The sequence below is a fragment of the Ochotona curzoniae genome, unplaced genomic scaffold (assembly GCF_017591425.1).
Source record: "Ochotona curzoniae isolate NIBS_2020 unplaced genomic scaffold, NIBS_Ocur_1.0 scaffold_3835, whole genome shotgun sequence".
In the NCBI taxonomy this organism is placed as follows: domain Eukaryota; kingdom Metazoa; phylum Chordata; class Mammalia; order Lagomorpha; family Ochotonidae; genus Ochotona; species Ochotona curzoniae.
Genome location: NW_024467114.1, coordinates 9,844,631 through 9,864,279, shown reverse-complemented (window position 1 = coordinate 9,864,279; position 19,649 = coordinate 9,844,631). Strand labels below are relative to the sequence as shown.

At 41.0% G+C, this 19,649-nt stretch overlaps 1 protein-coding gene across 2 annotated transcripts; it reads left to right on the top strand.

The window, feature by feature from the left end:
• Positions 1-1,100: 1,100 nt before the first annotated feature.
• On the top strand, positions 1,101-13,069 carry BET1 (Bet1 golgi vesicular membrane trafficking protein). Of its 2 annotated transcripts, XM_040964735.1 has the most exons (5): positions 1,101-1,274; positions 4,071-4,186; positions 6,323-6,379; positions 7,770-7,930; positions 8,620-13,069. In XM_040964735.1, exons 1-4 carry the CDS (start codon positions 1,256-1,258, stop codon positions 7,923-7,925), a joined length of 348 nt encoding a protein of 115 aa, XP_040820669.1. In that variant the 5' UTR covers positions 1,101-1,255; the 3' UTR covers positions 7,926-7,930; positions 8,620-13,069. The 2 variants fall into 2 exon arrangements, with proteins under 2 accessions (XP_040820669.1, XP_040820668.1); XM_040964734.1 differs by having other exon boundaries at positions 7,770-13,069.
• Positions 13,070-19,649: the final 6,580 nt, after the last annotated feature.

The window sequence follows — 19,649 nt, the reverse complement described above, 5'->3', positions numbered from 1 at the left end:
AATGGAGCCTCTGCAGCTTGTTCTGATTAGACTTAGAGCCTGTCCTCATTGCTGGTTCTGTCTTGTCTCATGTCTACCAGCTGGGAGGTAACAGCAACGTCCATGCTGGCAAGGACATGGTGTCCTGGGCTCCCTCAGCACTAGGGCACCTGACAACTGTATCAGAGACCACAAGAAGCCCTGGCTCCTACCTTCAGTCTGACTCAGTACCAACCATTGCAGTTACCCTAGGAGTAAACCACCAGATGGAAGATCTCTCTCTCTCTCCTCCTTCTCTCTAACTCTGAAATAATAATAATAAAAACAGAAAAGAATTATAGTATTGAATCGCCAGTGTTTATTTGTAGTAAATGTAAATAATGCAATCTTGGTTTAAGTCCATAGATTTCAAAGGTTATTATTTTTAGGGAGACTTTTTCTCTTAAATTGGATTAAACTTATTCCCCAGGTTAATAACTTACTAAAACTTATCTTTGTGTTTTTTTAAAAAGCAACTTTAAGGCAGAAACAAAAGCCATGGTTACAGACACGTCACACTGGTAAAGAATGAGGAAAAATAAAATGACCAGGAGGATACATTTGCAGAATTCTAGGGCTTGGAGACTATTCCATTGTCATTTATCAGCAGCCACAACACAATCGCAAATACCCATGGGTTCTGAGCATTTTCTGGGTATCAGAGGTTCAAAAAAAACAAAACAAAACAAAACAAAAAACTTGTTGGCAAAATGAGAAACTTGCACAAAATTACCTGACTTTCCTGAACTCTGTAGTAAAGTGTGAGAACTACCATGAAACAAGAAATATAAGTCAACCCGGGAAAGCATATCCACGGGGTTAAATTCAGGAAGCAACACCCAGCCGCACAGTCCTGCGACCTGACAACCTGCCGGACAGAAGCCAAAAACTTTAGATCCAGTCAGAAGCCGGAAACCAGAGCGGCTGGCAACTTCTTCCGGACGTCTTGACCACTCCAGGATGCCGGTCCACGTCGCCCTTCCTGCGCTGTTCCCCTACATCTAGGGGAAACTACATTTCCCATAATGCCCTTCAACCCTCCTGGCAGAGCGCCCTTGAGCGCCAGGGTGACGCCATCAGCGGGCGCGGTGTTCAGATTCACTGTTGTCGTGGCGCTTGTGGTGAAGAAGTTGGTGCTTGGCGGGGGCCCCAGGACGGAAGGCGCGGCCCGGGTGGCCTCTGGCCCTTTCCTAGCCCCTCCACCCCCGCCTGCCTTCTTCCTCCCTCCTCTGGCAGGATGAGGCGTGCAGGCCTGGGTAAGAGGCGGGCTGAGGTGTGCGGAGTTGGGAGCCCTGTCACCGGCTCCCGGGGCGGCCCCGCGGTGTTCGCCGGGGATCCGTGCTGACGGGGCCGAGTGGAAGCTCGTCACGGGTCCCGGTTCGAGGGGTTCCTTAGGTCAGAGTCAGCCCCACGTAGTGACAGCGTAGGACTGGGGTGCGCTGCCCACAGGTGCTGTTGGCACTTTTGTGGGGGCCGTGCGATGGTGTTGCCTCTGAGGAGGTGCTGGCCGGATTACCTCCCCGACTGTCCCTGGGTTTTAGAAGGGAAATGTGAGGAATGGGCGTTGCGTGCCAGGCACGTTAATAATGGTGAGGTTAGTCTGCTGGCAGCGAGTTGCCGAGGTAAAAGTACACGTCATCACTTCACTGGCATTGGGGTGCCAGACGGGGTCAAAGGCAGTTGGCCTGGAACATTTCTTATCTGATCCTGTTCCACTGTTGAGCAGCAGTGGGACTGCCTGTTCTGCTTCTGAAACTCTCTGTTAGGGGATGTTTAAAAACCAAGGGGGGGCGGGGAGAAGAGGGGGAAGAAAACCCCCAGGTAGATCAGCAGTGTATTTGGGAATTATGTGGGTACGTGGAAAGAAGACATTATCTGTCATTGTTACAATATGGCCAAAAACAAAGTTTTAGAGAAGTGCCGGAGGTTTAAGGTCAGCAAAAATTATCAATGTGGACTTGAACCTTCATTAATGAGCTGTCTGCGAGAAACCGTTTATGACTACTCGTCCCATAGGCTGAAGACAAAGAAATGACTTTGAGACAGTTGAGTTGTTGGTCAGCCTCCTGGTTTTCACTGCCCTCGGTGACAGTAGGCACTGAAGGAGCCCTGTGGCGTGCTGGTGTGCGAGTGTGCGGCCGCTTGTTACCTGTTGGCGCTTGCCCTGCTAGAAAGTAGGGAAGCGCACAGGTGAGCCCCAGCACAGGCTGGCCACTACACGGACGCAGAGTGAGTTGTGCAAATCGTACCTCACATGGAAGGGTGGATGATGCAGTCCAGGTGAGACGGTACCAAAGAAGAAAATGCCATAGCACCAGGACTGTGGATGCCATAGGGAAGCGGTTATGTCTGATTTGAGGTGAGCTCACAAATGGGAGACCAAATTGTGGCGGTGACATGCCAGGCCAAGGAGTTCCCATTTTCGTAAATTAACCCTGAAGCCCACTTACCTTTTTGTGCTGCAGTGTGCCTGGTTAAGTTGTAGGAAAGGGACTTGAAAAGTGATTTTTCTTCATTTGGATAGCACATTGTTTAGGAAACTGCTGATATAGATTACAGTGTGTCAAGCAACGGCTTTAAAAAAAAATAAGATTTATTTGTTTTTATTTGAAAGGCAGATAAACAGAAGCAGAGACAAAGAGAAAGATCTTCTATCCCCTGGTTCCCTCCCAAGTGCCTGCAATAGTTGGAGCTGAGTCAGATCCAAAACTAGGAGACAGGCGCTTCGTGCAGGTCTCCTGCATGGGTGCAGGGTCCCAAGGCTTTGGACCAGCCTCTACAAGCAGGAGGCTGGGTGGGAAGTGGAGTAAGTAGGAAACAAACTGGTACCCATAAGGGATTCTGGACGTTTAAGGACAGGAACTAGCCAATAGGCAATTGTGCTGGGCCTAGTTTATTATTTTATTAATGCGTATTGGCCTGCAAATTTTTATATGGAACAACAATGATTTTAATAAATATTTGTGTGCAGAACATTTGTGTTAGGGGTGGGTGGTTTTTTTTTAATTAAAAAAAGATTTGCTTACTTATTTGAAAGACTAATAGAAATGTACAGTGGCAGATTTCTGTGCAAGAAGTAACAGAATTTTATCGTGAATAAATAGAACAGGGACAGGTGTTTGGCTTAGAGGTTAGGCCACTGGTTGAGTCACCGGCATACCACATTGGAATGCACTCTCAGCCTTCTGTGAGCTGTGTTTTCCGTGGCCCAAATGCTATAGACTTCAGACTTTGGATCAGTCCAAACAAGTGTCCGAGCCCTGGACTGGCTCAGGCCAGTGAACTCCGGAGAAGAGCTGCACACATGAGGAACAGTTGTCTGCACTTGGAGTGTGTGGAGACCTCCCTTTTACCTGCCGTATCTTTCCCAGGTCGCTGTGCAATTGGCTGTGGTCCCATAGTCCTGTCCTGCAGCTGTCCCCTTGCTATTTACTTCTGCCAACTTTGTGTGACCCTCCAAGTAATGCTGAATCATTCTGGTCACTTCCCTCCTGTTCCCCTTACTGTGTGTCCAGAATGATCACCATTCTTCAACAGACACTGGGATCGCTTTTATTGTAAGAGAACTGTGGTGAAAGAACACCATGAGCAATACTTTTTCCATATGTATCTTCTAACATTCCACCTGTTGTATAATTCTCTGGTGAAAATCACATACCATTTTAGGCAGAGTGGTGGGAGTCAGTCTTCTGACTGCCACCATTTATATAAACTCCCGTAGAGCAACCCCAAGCAAGAACTGTTCTCTCTGTTGGCAAACACTCTCCAGGAGTGATCCATCTGTGCTAGAATTGCACCCCACTCCTTCCCCTGAAGCTCTCTGTAAATGTGTGTTGAAATGAATTGAATGTTCTCTGCACAGCGGAGGATAATGGGAAGCGTTGTCCTGATCTCTGGTCACTACTTTGCAAAGTTCACTTGGGGCAGCATGCTGCGGCATGCGCGGTGGTCTGCAACGCCCTGCAGGGGTCTCTTTGGGTTCGTTCCTACGTGTTAGCCTTGCCCAAGTGGCTTCCGATTGTGCTAGAGCTGTTCTGTGACTGACGCTGCAGGTGAGGCAGTCCCTCCTGGCAACTACGGTTACGCTGGCAGCGGCTACAGCGCCTGTGAGGAGGAGAACGAGAGACTCACCGAAAGTCTGAGGAGCAAAGTCAGTGCTATCAAATCTGTAAGTATGGCCCGGTGGGGTCTGCGCTTCGGCCTCGCTGTAGGTGCATTGCGTTCATAGAAACTGTGCTTTTATTAGCATCGTGCTAAGAAATCCAGTGTCTAAATCCCATAGTTCCATGAGGTCGGTGTGCTCTCACGGTTTATATGAAGCCATGAGGCTGGGGAATATGGCATATGAAAGTACATGGTACATTTACTGTAAACATGTTGATAGCACTCTAAAAAAAAATGTATGCGGTACATGGTAATGTCTCAAATAGAGTTTTCTATCTTCCAGCCCCTCTAACTCTTCTAGCTGCTGCTTTTCTCCTCAAGTATAAATCTTAGGTTTTCTTGTTCCCACATTTGCCTTGTCTGAACCATCCAAGCTTAATGCTTTGCCTCTAATTCCAGTACTACATCCCATTTTCTTGGGTGAGCTAGTGGGATAACATCTTAACCTCTCTGTCCTGGTTTTCTGCGCATCCTGGTCTGAGCCGCACACTGTCACCACAATCGTATTTTTAGTTTTTCTGACATTAACATCCTGTGCTCCCGGAAGTCTTTAATGACTTCCTATGATGTAATTAACCTCTGGCTGGTTTGATTGAATATGCCTTTCAAGGGCCGGCCCCAGTTGTAGGCTCCTCCCTTCCTTCCAGCATGCACGTCTGCTCGCTGCCGGCTCTGTCCTGTTGCTTTCCCGCCCTGTGTCTCGCACCCAGCTCTCTCGTGTCTCTTGGCCTGTCTTGCCGGTCCAGAGGAGCTCAGCATTGCTGCTCCTCCTCTCGCCCACCGCCATCTGTGGACACATCCCAAAGTAACTTTTGTTAGGAACATCTGTCAGCTCCATTATTGTTGCATAGTGATTTGCATTGGGATTATTTGTATGTGAGGTAAATTTACTAGAAAAGAGGGTTTTGAATTGTACTTACTTTTACATTCTATACAACACCTGGCATAATTCCTTGTCAGTTATACTGAGTAAATTTGCATCGAAGAAATGGCTTCCACAAAGATGATGTTTAATTGTGTCTATGGTTCATTCTGCATTATAATAAGCATGCTGCATACTCAGGAAGTATTCCATAGAAGCCTGTATTGCCAAAGACTTAATTGGCATTTCATTATAGTCTTTGGAAAATCAAATTTATTCAGCCTGGAAACCATTGCAGTTTGAAATACTATTGAAATGTTTAAAGCTGTTGCAATAAGTAGTTGTTGATCTATGAAATAAATTACATTATTTACAGAAATGTAGTATTTGAAAGATTTAAGTATTAAATATAGTTTAAAAACTACACTGTTGACAAGTTAGACTCTTAAAAGAAGAAATTTTTACATTCTGGAGATTTTTTTTCTGGTATGACTAAAAATTATAGAAACTAATTAGGTTTTTGGATTATCTGGCTTTATAATTGCTTCAGCTTCTCTGTGTAAAATCTCAACAGAATTCTGGTGTAGTTTTGTGTCACATTACCTAACGTGTTGCCCACATCAGTTGAGACCAGTACTGGCACTGGTGTCCCACACTGTTCAGTAGTTGTTTGTTTAAGCTTCTTAGAAGTAACAGCCTTGATGAATTTGTCACAGGAAGCGTTAAGCAGGTTTTGGCTGAAGTGCAGCTATCGTTCCCCATGGTATTGCTTCTTGTTGGCTCAGATCCTTGTTTGCCTAACTCAAGATATAGGTAACATTAGCTTGCAAATATTTCTCATGTATTTTAAAATCTTAAGAAATACTCAATTTAGACAATTTGAAATTAATGTCTCATTTATTAGGAAAGATTAAGTGTTTATGTATCCCTTTGTATTGACCTTACAGGTACTTGTGATAAGAAGGAAAAATACAAATAAATGAATTCTATGAGTAGCATTAATAAATTAAAAAAAAAAGCACGCAAGGATGTGAGAGCCAGAAAGAATGCTCTGTGTATACCAAGATTAAGCGACAGAATTGAGTATGAATATAGGGAGGAACGGAAGTTCCAAGTTTATTTTCTGTTAATTGCAGTGAAAAAAGTGCCACAAGGAGAGTATTACTTTATAAACTGAAGTTTCATTTGAGAAAATTCAAATGCTTAAAATGGTATTTTTCTTTATAACACTTGAGTGTGTGTTTTTAAATAATAGTGTTTGTGCTTTCTTTTTTACAGCTGTCCATTGAAATAGGCCATGAAGTTAAACATCAAAATAAATTGCTAGCTGAAATGGTAAGTGGCTATGATTTTAACTAACAAACCTCATCTAATAGTCTCAAATTTGTTCTGTTAATCAAGAATAATGTTTTGTACATTTTGAAATGGTAGATCTAGAAATAAGAAATTCAGGATTCTGGTCCATTTTTATTTAGTTGATTTGAAATAAGCTTAAGGATTATTTTTGCCATAATTCCTCCTTTTTAAATTTTTGGCTGACAGTGGGAGGATGAGGTGGAAACCAGTTTATCTTTAATTCTTCTTTAGAAACATTAAGGACTCAGATGAATGTGGCATTGAAAGTATCATTCTCACAAACCCGTACAGTCACCTAGGGAACCTTTGCAAATTCGTGTGCCCAGTTGTAGATCCGGATTTCAGGTTTCATGCAGATGGAGCTAGGCATATATTTTAGAAGAAAAAGTAACCCAAATGATTGTGATTCAGTATCCTGGAAAAGAACTACAGAGGTAGACACTGAACTAGGCAAAGTCTGTTGTTATGCTCCATCTTTATATTTTAGGATATTGAAATTTCTAAGAAAGTGTGATATTTCTAATCTGTATCTAGACCTCTCTCTCTCTCCTTTCTTTTTTTCCATTGTTTTGATAGGAAGAATTAAAGTGAGATAGGGAGAGACAGAGATTTTCCATTTATTTCTTCATTCCCCAAATACCTGCAATGACTAGACTGCGCCAGATCCAAGCCAGGAGCCTAAAACCCCATCAGTATCTCCTCGATGGATGGCAGGGGCCTAGATACTTGGGCCATCTTCCACTGCTTTCTCAGCTGCACAGCAGGGACTGGTGCCCATATAGGATGCTGTATCACAGATAGTGAGTTAATCCATTGGCACCACAACTCTAGTCCCGATCTCATATCTTTAGGACGTTTCTGTCTGTGTTCTAACAAGATAGTTTCTTTGCCAATGTTTATGCTTCCTCCGGTATTTTGCCATCTCTCACATGATTTTCTCTTAACTTTCAGTGGATTCTGTTGTACTTCAGAGACAGCTAGCTGAGCAATATGATTTTAAAAGTAAAACAGACTAAAAAGCATATTAAGTTTTAAATGAATCTCCATAACTTTATAGTAGTCAGTCATTTGACCTTGGGGAGCAAATGTCAAAGGAAAAAGTGAGCAAAAGTCTATATGATATTGTGTATATTGTTTACCTTCATTTTTGGTTTGTTTTTCAATTAAATAGTGGAATGCATTCATTGAGAGAATTGTTTTGTCTTACATGGAGTAATCATGCCGTTTACCAAACTTTAGAAATAGGCTCCTAGAATTGATTAAACACAAAAATTATTAAAAATGCAATCTTTATAGCAATAAAATGAATTACTTGAATGTTGAATACTGAATCTAACAGTCCTATTTTCTTTTTCTTCTCCTCTTGTAGGATTCACAGTTTGATTCTACAACAGGGTTTCTAGGGAAAACTATGGGAAAACTAAAAATTTTATCCAGAGGAAGCCAAACAAAGCTTTTGTGCTATATGATGCTGTTTTCATTGTTCGTGTTTTTTGTCATTTATTGGATTATGAAACTGAGGTGATGCAAGTAAGTGTGAGTTTAGAATTTATTCCCACCTGATGGCTTGGATTACCACTTTGATAAAAATCAGCATCCAGACATTCCTAATTTTCAAATACTGTGACCTTTCCCATGGAAGATGATTGGATTTTGCTTATTTTGTAAATCACACGAGATAATACATTGCTCTTTAAATACTGTTCATCAGTGGTTCATTTTAGCCCCGATTTTCAGGGGAATTGAGATGGCTGAATGATATAGATGGTCAGTATGCTTTACCGATTTTTTGTTCTAACGTTTGCTCCTTGTAAAATTAAATAGCAATATAAAATTCTGTTGTTACTATAAATGTAAGTATATGTTTTATGTAAGGAAACTTAATGGGTGAGTAACAGAATGGCTGGCAAGCCTGCAAATGATCTCTTGAGGTAGGAAACCAGTTTGTTATGGAATAGCAAATGTGTTTGTATCAAGTGTCATCAACCATATAACCCATATACTCCCCTTTCCTCCTCTATTTGTTAAAACTATAGGCAAGCTTCTTTTATCAACAATTTTCTTTGTACCTAAGGATCTTGGTTTTAAAAAACCTTATTTCTGGGTTGTTTCTAGAAGGGCCTAATGTACAAGTGTACCAGTGTAGTTGCTGTGTTATATTAACCTTTTAAGTACTATTGACTTGGCTTACCTATAGTTTTATGATTTTCATTACGTAGGTGGGCCATGTGTGTGACAGAACATTGTGAAGTTAAGTAATTACTAAACACTGAGTGGCATAAAGTGTTGAAGAAAGTGAATTGCTTCTGCTGTATGATGTGCTCAAAATAGCAAAAATATTCAAACATTGAATTTGGAGTTAGAAGGAGTTTTGCTTTCATCCATGTATTTGTTTAAAGAAAGCAAAACAAAGTAGACTTGAGAAAAAAAATTGAAATATTGTTTAATACTTCATATTGTCACTATTTTACAATTTACCCATTTATAGGCTTCAAAACTAAATGTTTTATTAAATCATATTAATTGACTTTAATGCTTCTCTGCTTAAGTCTTATTTCTTGATAAAGAATTTGAGAAATCATTCTGATAACTCAGATTCTGAATGGAACCAAGCATGTTTAACATTCCTGCTGTGTAAGAACTTGCTTCAAATAAGGCCAGTGTTGAGTACAGTTTTAAAACCTCTTCATTTGTATTTTTAGTATTTTTAGTCTGTCCTCTTTGGTTTTACTTGAGTTTTCAGTGGTTTTTGTCTTATTCCCAATTAACTGTTAGTTCAGCTCTTCTTTTCCTGGCTGCAGTGGTTCCTGTCGTCCCTCTGTGTGCCAGATAAGCCTGCCAGGTCTCTGTGTCCATGGGAGAGATACAGGGTTGAGTTAGAGGAACTGAGTTCAGATCTCTTACTTGCTTTAGGGACTCTGTTTCTTCATTATATCACCTGTTCCATGGAATTGCTGTGAGAAGTAGATAGGCTAATATATTGGAAAGTGCCTGACATATGATAATGTTAATTCTGTGAACAGTTACTCACTACTATTAACAGAAATTTTAAGTCAGAAAAAGGAGTTTTGGTAAGGGGAAGACAGTAGATCGGTCAGACTTTGAGGTAATGATGCGACCTCCAAGTAAATATTTCTGTCAGGCAGATGAAAAGTGACCCATTAAAAACTTATTTTTTTTCCTATATGTGTGCCAATTATGTGGTACCAGAACTAGACTCTGAAATAATTGCCAGGAATTAAATTAGTTGCAAAAGGCCAAAGAGAAAACCTAAATTGCTTTAAGATAAAAATAGAAAAGAGCAAGCAATAGAAATAGAAAAGATAGCAGGATCTATGAAAACTGGTGATGGCAAGAGAAGGATGGGTTTTAGGATTAAGCTGTGGCTAATGTTTGAAAGGCCTTTGTGAAGTATTAGAACACTGGATAAAGTTGACTGTTACCAGGAGGCTGAGGCTCCAGGAGATGTTTGGGTGATGGCTCAGTGTTTCTTATGAATTTCGTTTTAAGAACTGGCTAAAATGTGTCTTTTCCTGGTATTTCCTGCCACTTGTCATCTCACTGTACTTGCTGAAGTTCCTGGAAGTTGGGGAAGCCCCAGGCAGCACATCCTGCCTTCTCCATGGGGACCCCTAGAAAACAACACTCCCAGAAATTAAACTTGTGAAAAATATCTGATGTGGAAAGTTGGACACTAGGCATTTGCAAGCTCATTGCTAATTCTGTGAAAGACTCACTTGGTACAGGTTTCTGGGATGTTGATTATAAAGATGGAATATAAAATGTTCACATTATAATCTTTATTCAAACAACATAATGCCTACAGGTGTTTGGGTTGTAGAAGGAACATTTTAAATGGTAAAGGAAATTCTGTAAATGCTTTGTAAAAATCCCAGATGTTCACAATTTCTCTGAAGCTCTAGTGATTTTATTTCTCTAGGAGTTCGTTCTTGGAAATGTACCAAACCCATTTGCGGAAAATACATTATAATGGATATCAGACATGGATGTCCACATTCACAAATGAGGGAAAGCATATCTGAAGTACCACATCTCAGCAGTGAGGAAAGGGAGAACTATTCTTGATAGAATCTAAGCTAGCATGCTAATATTGCTTGAGCAGAGAGTAGATGTCAGGTCTAAAACAAATATTTGGCATTTGAAGCATCAGAACTATGGGGGAAGAACACCAGCACCCCCTCCCATCAAAAGCATCTGATTCTACAAAATTAACTAGTTCACCAAATTTTTCAGTGCTTTGATATTCTAGAATATCTATATTGAGTTTGCTGTGACAAATTTTAAAAGGTGCTTCATAATTTGTATTCATTTGGTTAGTAAATCAGATCATACCATACTGGTGTGCAAACATTGATTTAATGTTTACTGGGAAACAGAGAGCTGGGAAGTGCCACTCCTTGAGCCTAAGCTCTGGGCCTACCACTCACTCACGTTACGATTTTGAGCTATGACCTTTCTGTCTCAGTTACGCTGTTCATAAAGGCCAACATCTCACATAGAATGGCCAGATTGAGCTCTGGATCCAGCTCTGGATCCCAGCTTCCTGCTAATGAGGATCCCAAGAGGTGGAGAGATGGCTCTCATGTCACTGGGCTCCTAGCACCCCTGTGGCAGGCTTGTATTCTTTCCCTCACTGTTGGCTGTGGCCCTGTTCTGGCTATAGTCCAGTCCCAGACTTAAAATTTTGGGAATGAAACTGCAGATGGAATCAATCTCTCCCTCTCTCTCTGTCTTTCCTCTCTGTCATGTCAAAATTTTAAAATACTGTATAAAGAGAGTGGTTATACATTCATGAACTTATTGTAATAATTACATGAAGTATTACTTTAAGGAAGTTTGAGTATAGTTGAACCCTTCGTCATGCTGGCTTGGGGTACTTGGGAATTCTAATCTGTTACATCAAGACATGCAGCTGCTAGAACTTTGGCTACTCGCTCTTCCCTCCATTCGACCAGGAATGAAAGCAGCTGTTCTCTGTTCTGGGGAGAGTTCATCATTTTCTGGAATTTAGTTCACTTAGGTTTCTTTGCATTCTCAGTACCCTGATGACTTTTATTTATTTATTGGTTTTGCTTTGTTTTTAGCTCGTACGGCTTGTTTTAGGTTATTAAAATGAGAGCAGTATAGCTTTCAACTTTATGGAAGCATAAACTTGAAAGAAGCTCAGAGAATTGCTATAGAGGTGTGATAAGCAGCTAATAAACATTCAATTCCCTTTTACTTCTTTAGTTTTTTTTTTCCCCATTTTTGGAATTCATTGACTTATAGTGTCAGATAAAGTATTCAGGTTATTTTCTTTTTCATTTACAAAATATCAGCAGTTATTCTTAACAATACAAAATCAAATGACACTGTATTTGATGCACATTATGTATTGTTAGAGATCGCAGTGGATTTTGATAAGAATCACGGAAATCATGTATAACCTGTTCTGGAAAAAATTGCCACACTTGAGATGTTAGCTCTTATGCCAAGCGAATTTCTGAATTTTAATCTTGTTTCCAGTGATATTTTTGGTAAGGGGAAGGTGTGGAGGCATCCCTGATTTGCAGTAAGTGTTTTGTGCTATAAATAGTCTTACTGATTTCGAGTCACTGAAACATAGTTGTGGAACATACAGTAAGTCCTCATAAGGTAGTACTAAACAGTGCCACCAAATCCTGGTTATGCTGATGATAAATGTTCTTTCAAAGGGTATAGTAGTTGCTGTTTTCCAAATGAGATTCTTTCCTTTAAACCTTAATAGAAAAAAAAAGTCTGGTAGAATGCAGTTAAATTGGTAAAGTAACTTTCCAGTAATTTTTCCCTAAGGCAGTGGACATTTAGCTGGTTGTTTGCCCCTGTTCTCAGTTTGTGTGGGCTGGTTCTTGCTACATTTACTGTCCTCGTATTTTCTGATCGTCCAAATACTGTGTAAGAGTCGGACACAAAGGCAGCTGGTTGTTATCTTGGTCTTCTCTCCAGTTTGAGTACAGGGATCATTTGGTACATCTCTTGTCCACTTGTTAGTTGTTTGAAATTTAGCACAGGGGAAGAGAGAAATGCTTCCATCTGTGGGTTTACTTCCCCGTTGCCCACAACAGCTGGTTCTTGACTAGACTGTAACCAGGAGTCTGGCACTCAGTCAAGGTCTTCCATGTGGGTGGCAAGGGCCCAAGCACTGGCACCATCATCCGCTGCCTTCTAGAGTGCGTTAGCAGGAAGATGGCATCAGAGGCAGAGCTGGAACTCGGGCCAAGCCACTCTCAGCCACAGTCGGGACTCGCTGTGTGATTGATCACAGAGCTTTGCTCTCTGTGTACATCCACGGTTTATCTTTCTGAGGAGTTCGGTCTGCAGAAAACCCGTTGGCTCTTTTAGGGCATTTTACACAAGCCTTTGAAGAACGGCCATAGAGACCAGAGAGGGCTAAGTGCCACATCCTAGCCATGGTCTTTCCTTAAAGTCAGCAGAAATATGCATAAAATATTTTTGATAAAAAAAATCAAACATTGACTAGGTCTGAAACTAAAACTTCTGTAAATTTAGTCCTTTATACTTTTATTATCTAAAACATAATGCAAAATCTGACTGCTTCCCCTATTGCATTCCACACAGTCTTCGTGACCCTTAGAAAATAACTTCAACAAGGGTCAGTATAAAAGATTGTGTGAGAAAGCCGTTCATGCTGTGCTGCGTTCATGGAAGTGCAGATGGCCAGGTCCTGCATGTTTGTGGCTTCTCAGATGCCTGTGCAGAGTCTGGAAATAAACAGAAAATAACAACACACTTGAGCATTTTACAATTCTGTGTAAAACAAATATTAATATATGGAAAAACTGAAGTCATGAATTTACATTTTAAAAGTGGATACATTTCCCCTCAACCTTATCTCATTAATGAATAAATAGTCCTACAAGCTAGTCATTTGTGAGACTTCTACATTACTTAATAATTCATCTGCTTCAAAACTCTTGAGACAAATACTTTGACTTTCAAGCTGAATGGAGCAGGAGTGTAACTTGTGGTAACCTGGATTCCAGAAACTGAAACATTTGAGTCTGCTTGTGGAGAGATTGAACATTGGGTCTGTGTGAGGGATCTTTTGGGGCAGGTCTTCAGCCCACAGCTCCACGGCTCCACGGTGGGGGTTGGCTCTGCCCCTGACGTTAGCTGCCTGCTGACATGTGTCCTACGGGACAGTGGTGGTGGTTCCATGTGGCATCTGGGCCACTTGGGTTGGAGAGCTGGGTTGGGTTTCTGGCTCCTGGCTTCAGCCAGCTTGCAGGCATTTTATGACCAGCAGATAGGCACTCGTTCACTCTGTCTCTCTCTCCTCTCTCTGGCGCTCAGATAAGTAAGAATTTTGCTCAAGGTCTCATTTTAATATATTTGAAATTTGGATTGATTTACATTTAAATATTTAAAAATTTTAAAAGGCAAGTTGTTGGTTTTGTTTATGCATACAATTCTGAGGAGTAAAATATGTTAGAGTGGTGCCTATTAAAGTCTTCCATAACTTTAGATTACAATTCCTTCAATAATTAATAGATTCTCTTCTAGATTGTTGTTTGAAAGGCAACCTTCTGAATAGGGCAGTCAGTTCCCCTGAGCCCCTTTCCTTTCTCTGTGATTACTTCTTGTAACTCAATTCAACTTCAGTCTAATTGTGAAATGTTTTCTAGAACTCAGAGAGCTTTTTAGTTGAGTACCATGAAGACAGAACAGTGATTGCACCCTGAGTATCCTCAGAAGTGCTACAGCGTGACCTCTGTTCCCACAGACTCGGCCGGAGCTCAGCCCCAGCACGGGGACCATTTATGCCCGTAGCAGGAAAATACAAAAATCTAACTGTCCTCACCAGCCAGTCACCAAGGTGCCCAGAGATGCCAGGCTCCCTCCTGGGAAGTTTGCCCCAGATGAGAGCTAGCCGTTTGCAAGGTTGAGTTCCTCAGCTCTTTTCACACGTGGCGTCTCCAGACTTACCTTTTGGGCATTGCTGACAAATCGGCCTTAAGGGGCTTTCTCAGAGTTCTCTTTCTAAACTTTAAAATTTGTATTAAGAAATATAAACTACAAGCCTATTCCATAAAATAACAGCATTATTTTAAAAGGTGCTTATAATTTTAATCTACTTTTTTTTTAAATTCTGGACCTCACCTATCCTAGAGGAAGCTGTCAAGATGTCCCTATGCAGTCAGGGTTAGTGTAAGTGAGATATGTGTGTGGGAAAGTGAAAGGAAGAGAGGCAGCCAGAGAGAGGGCCCAGCACTGCTGTGAGTGAGAGTGCTGGCACTTGGAAGGCAGCCCCGTCCTGAGGCCTGTAGGCGTTGGGGACTGTGACGTGCTGTTGGCTTTTTTATGTAAGTGTATTTGTGTTACTTTACATACAGGTTTGCTTTCGTTCCCAGTCATGAACTGCAGTATTTTTCAGAACTTTAGTTGTTCAGAAAATAGTTCCTCAGTGTTATCTTCTGTCCTGAGGTAACAAAAGCGAGCTATTTTTTGCAGCAGTGTGAATATTTACTCCTCATGGGTAAATTTCAAGCACTTTCCATAGAGCTGTTACAAACTCATATTCCTCTTTGAACTATTTATTTAAAACCCACTTCTTCCTTACCAAAGAGGCACATTCTGGAAATTTACATCTCAAAAAAAAAAAAAACCTCTGTGGTGTCTGATGATCGCTTATCTGTCTTACAGTTTCTCTGTATTTTGGAGCTGTGAATTCATAAAAGACCATGAAAATTATTTATGCAAAATGTAACGATCAAATGAAATCCTTTTGTTAATTTGTTCAGGATTGATCTTCAGTGTGTTCCTCTAGAAATTCTAGGCCTTCAGTTCAACCCCTGTTAGTTTCTGTCACGCATTTGACATGGTAGATCTCAACTGTGGCTCCCAACAGTGTCTTGGGAATGAATCAGTGTTGGCTTTACTGTCCCATTTGTAGAGCTCTTTTAAGTCACAGCACACTACAATCCTAGTACTCACGCAGTAAGAGACCTTGATAAAAATGTGCTGCTGGGTTAGCAAGTTCACTCACTAGCTCAGTGTTGTGCGTTTGCAGTGATATCATATCCGGTAGGTTCATCGAGGACTGAAAATTGTTGATAATTTAAAAGTTTTAATGGCTTTCCCATCATAAACGTGAGAGAAGAGGTAAAATAAAAATGCCCTTCCCCAGGTGCTGCTGTAGTTTGATATTCTCTGAGGACACAGGAGAAGATAAAAATTGTCCCACCCACCTTCCTCCAAATCTGACCCTGCCCACCCTATTCAAAGGGCCTCGTGGGTGTGCGTCCCTCTCAACTATGTAAATAATATTTTATATATTTTTTGTAAAGTTTTATTTATTTTTATCGGAAAGGCAGATATACAGAGAGGATGAGAGACAGAAAGGAAGATCTTCTGTCTGATGGTTCACTCCCCAAGTGGCCGCAACATCTGGAGCTGAGCCAATCTGAGGCCAGGAGCCTGGAGCATCTTCCGGGTCTCCTATGTGGGTGAAGGGTCCCAAGGCTTTGGGCCGTCCTCCACTGCTTTCCCAGGCCATAAGCAGAGAGCTGAATGGGAAGCAGGGCCGCCAGGATTAGAACCAGTGCCCATATGGGATGCTGAGCATTTAAGGCAAGGACTTTAACCACTACACTATTGCATCAGACCCGTAAACAATATTTTAAAAAGTGATGAAATCAGATGCCCTGTAACGGTCAGATTGGTTTATGTACATGGGTATGTATGCAGTATGGCTCATAAAAAAAACTGCTATAAATACTGCATTTTAACAACAAAAAAAAAAACTTTATGTAATAAAATGGTGTTCTATTTTCTCTGGCAGTGTCCGTGGCAGCCTCTCATTTACTGGGACATTTCACTGACACACAAAGGATTCCTCCGGGGAGTGGGCAGGACACATCCCTGGGATTCGCACCCAGGCACACGCATGCAGCCTAGCAAACCCGAGGGCCCTGATTGGCTGCCGTTGATGTCATAATCATCTTAGATGCAACATGAAAAGTTAGCATGTAAGCAGAGTCATTATAATGTACAGAAAGACATACTATATATGATATCTCAGTAAATTTAGCAAACTGAAGAAAATAAGAAAAAGCCTGCAAGTATTAGCCTATTTTCTGTTAGTGTAACTAAATTCGCAAGGCTTAGTACCTCATGAAGAAAATAGGTTTATTTAGCTCACACACAAAGGCGTGTGCTCAATTCTAGGCGAGCGGAGCATTTTTAATCTGTAACACCACATGAGTCCGGCATGGCCTCGGGTTGCCATCTGTCAGGCTGTGACTTGATTTTCTCTGCTTCCCAGAAAACAGCAAGTCGTAAATGAAGCTTCCCACCTAAGAAGGAAAGGCCAGAGCCGGTGCCATTTCCTGGTCAGCTCCCACACACTTAGGAGCTTACTTCTTACAGCCGTAGTTTGAAAGCAGCTATGAAGTTAAATTGTTTACAAAGCAGGGGGCATTCTTGTTGGGAGACAGACTGTCTGTTGAGAAGTTTGATCCTTCCCAAAGTAACTCAGTAACTCACAAACACTCCCAGATATCCTCTGAGTTCTGAACAAATTCAAAGGAGGCTGAAAAATCAGGCAGTGACCAACCTGCCCTAAAATTCATGAAAATGGGATCTGAGCATTCCCCTGGACCCAGCAACAAGCTGTGCCTCCATTTCTTCCTCCTGTCCAGTCCCCCATCTGGCTGAGGACAGTGGCGTTGGACAGCTAGGGGGTCTGAGGCGGCACTGAGCACTTCCGCCTCGTGCTGCTGAGTGTGCACCCAGAGTTCTCAGTGTTTTGCACTGTCAGCAAATATGAAAAAGGAAAGCATCTTTAACCATATTTTTAACTTTTAGCTGTGTTTTTTGTCTATGTTATTTCCACTGTCTTAGAATGCACAGGTGTACGCACACGCATACGTGCACACTCACTTTCCAAATGCCTTGTCCAGAAACAGTATTTTATTTTAATTGTTATTTAAACATTTTATATGTATGTCCTCCTCCCCAATTATAATTATAGATACTGAAAGGAACACAGGATAGGATGGCGATAGCACATGATGGGCTATTAGATTCCCAAAGAAATGGATGTAAACTCTTTTCTTCAAAATGTGCAAGTTTGAGTTTCTCAGTCCTTCGAGGCTTGGTCACAAATGGACCTGACTAGGGAAGAGTGGCAGGTACACGTGGTGATGTATAGAGAACGCCCACCGGGGCCGTGTGGTGAGGATGTTGGCACTCACTGTTGGAACACTAGGAGGCATTTGTTATCTTTTCTGACTTCACACACCGTGGTTTCCTGTCCACTGTCACGCTACAGATGACTTAGTGACTACCAGGCTCCCCTGCCATGTCTTGCTAAACTGCTGCCACTTTTGTACATCTGTCTTTTTGGAATATTTTTAATGCTTAGATATTCTTTCTTGGTGAGTCAATTGCAATTTGCTTTTAAAATTGGATGTATTTTTCTGAAACTATGCCAACACATTTGTAGCTCTTTTTAAGACTAATGGAAGGCTTATTAAGGAGTTATATTTGTTTGGTTAGCTTTACCAATATTTATGGATTTCATGAATCACTGAGAGTGATTATGCTGTTTTTGAATTGGAGGTAGTGGGAATAGTGTGGAGGAAGTAAGCTCCTAACTAAACTGAAATGTTTATGAATTAATTGTATTCATTATTATCTTAGGAAATAGGAAGATGAAATGGGATGCCACTCTCATGTCCCACATAAAACAAATAACTCAAAAAAAAAAAACCCAGATAACTCAAGTAATATATTCTGATCGCTACGTGTCAAGTGTCTGTCTGTCAGTAAATTTGGTTGTGTCCTTTGTGAGCAAAGAAACTCAATGGAAAGGCTGATTATTGCTTTGGTTTTTTCAAAATTTGCTGTGATAACTCTGTCATAAATGTAAGTGGATGTTACGCTTTCAGATGATGGATATAAAATTTAATGAACTGAAAAAAATGTAGTGTTTAATCATCTATTAACAAGCATAGCCACATTTGTCCCCTAGGACAAGATAATTTACTAGACATTGAAAGATATTTTAAATAAGCAAAAAATGTGTCAAGTTAAAAACCTTGACAGTATAAACTTCAAGTAAACCTTTTTTAATAGACATAAGATTTGTTTTAGTTTCTTAACTATTATAAAGACAGAAAACTGTCATCTCCCAGGCATTTCCTTTCAGTTTCATTATTTCTCAGATCTGTTTATCTGAGAATTGAGCTCTGTAGTACTAGACCATTCTGGAATCTCACAGCTAATATGAAGTTGGAGGACAAGTTACAAATGTTTCTCAATACTGAGGTTCTTGCAGACAATGTGGTACACTCTTATGACAGGAGAACTACCACCCTTGGCATTAACTCTGGCCACCAACCCTCTTTGGGTTAATCCAAAGAAAAGTATTTTTAATATGTAAATGACCCCGGTAGTGAGAAATAGGTAACATATGGGGCTTCTTAGGAGATTATAAAAACGGGAATGAAATGCATAGTATTTCAGAAGTTGCCGTATGGCTTTAGGATGTAGTCACATTTTGTCTTGTTCCCAGGAGGAATCAAAAAATTAACTGTAGCAAGAACTGCTGCCGACATGAAGCACCAGTGAGTGAATGCTGCTTGCCAAGGCTTGTCTATGTTATTTCCACTGTCTTAGAATGCACAGGTGTACACACACGCATACGTGCACACTCACTTTCCAAATGCCTTGTCCCGAATTCTTGGGTACAGTATTTGTAGTGACTAAAAGGAAAATCGTTTGGCCCAAATTTGCTTAGAGGAATCAAGATTTGCCTCTGCCAGTGGAGAGAGCTCCCAGCTACCCTGAAACCTGTGGTTCTGTGAGAGAGCGCTTGTATACCTGCCAACCATTGTTAAAATTCTACTTAAATATTCTGCCAGTGTATTTCATGTATGAACTGGCTTGCATTTGTAAGACAAAAGCATATTCTCTTAGCTCACATTGTTTTATTTCCTACATGTTTTGTTTTGATTTTTAATCTTGCAGTGGTCCCTACATGGAAGAGAAGAGAGGGTTAAATAGCTGATTTTTCCCTGTTCATCAGCTGGAGCCAGATCAGCTCAGTGCTTTTAGCCATTACAGGGGCATGGGTGACTTCCCAAGCTCCTTGAACACCTTCGACATGCAGGACCATGCTGGCTGGCTCATTAAGCTTTCAGAGATTTAGGAAATGTTTAGTCTTTTTTTTTTTTTCAGTATATCA

What these genes read in the sequence shown, in the direction of transcription:
- BET1 (XM_040964735.1), top strand. An exon ending in AAGTCAGTGCTATCAAATCT is followed by an intron (nt 4,187 to 6,322) that starts GTAAGTATGGCC and finishes TCTTTTTTACAG; the next exon opens with CTGTCCATTGAAATAGGCCA. An exon ending in ATAAATTGCTAGCTGAAATG is followed by an intron (nt 6,380 to 7,769) that starts GTAAGTGGCTAT and finishes CTCCTCTTGTAG; the next exon opens with GATTCACAGTTTGATTCTAC.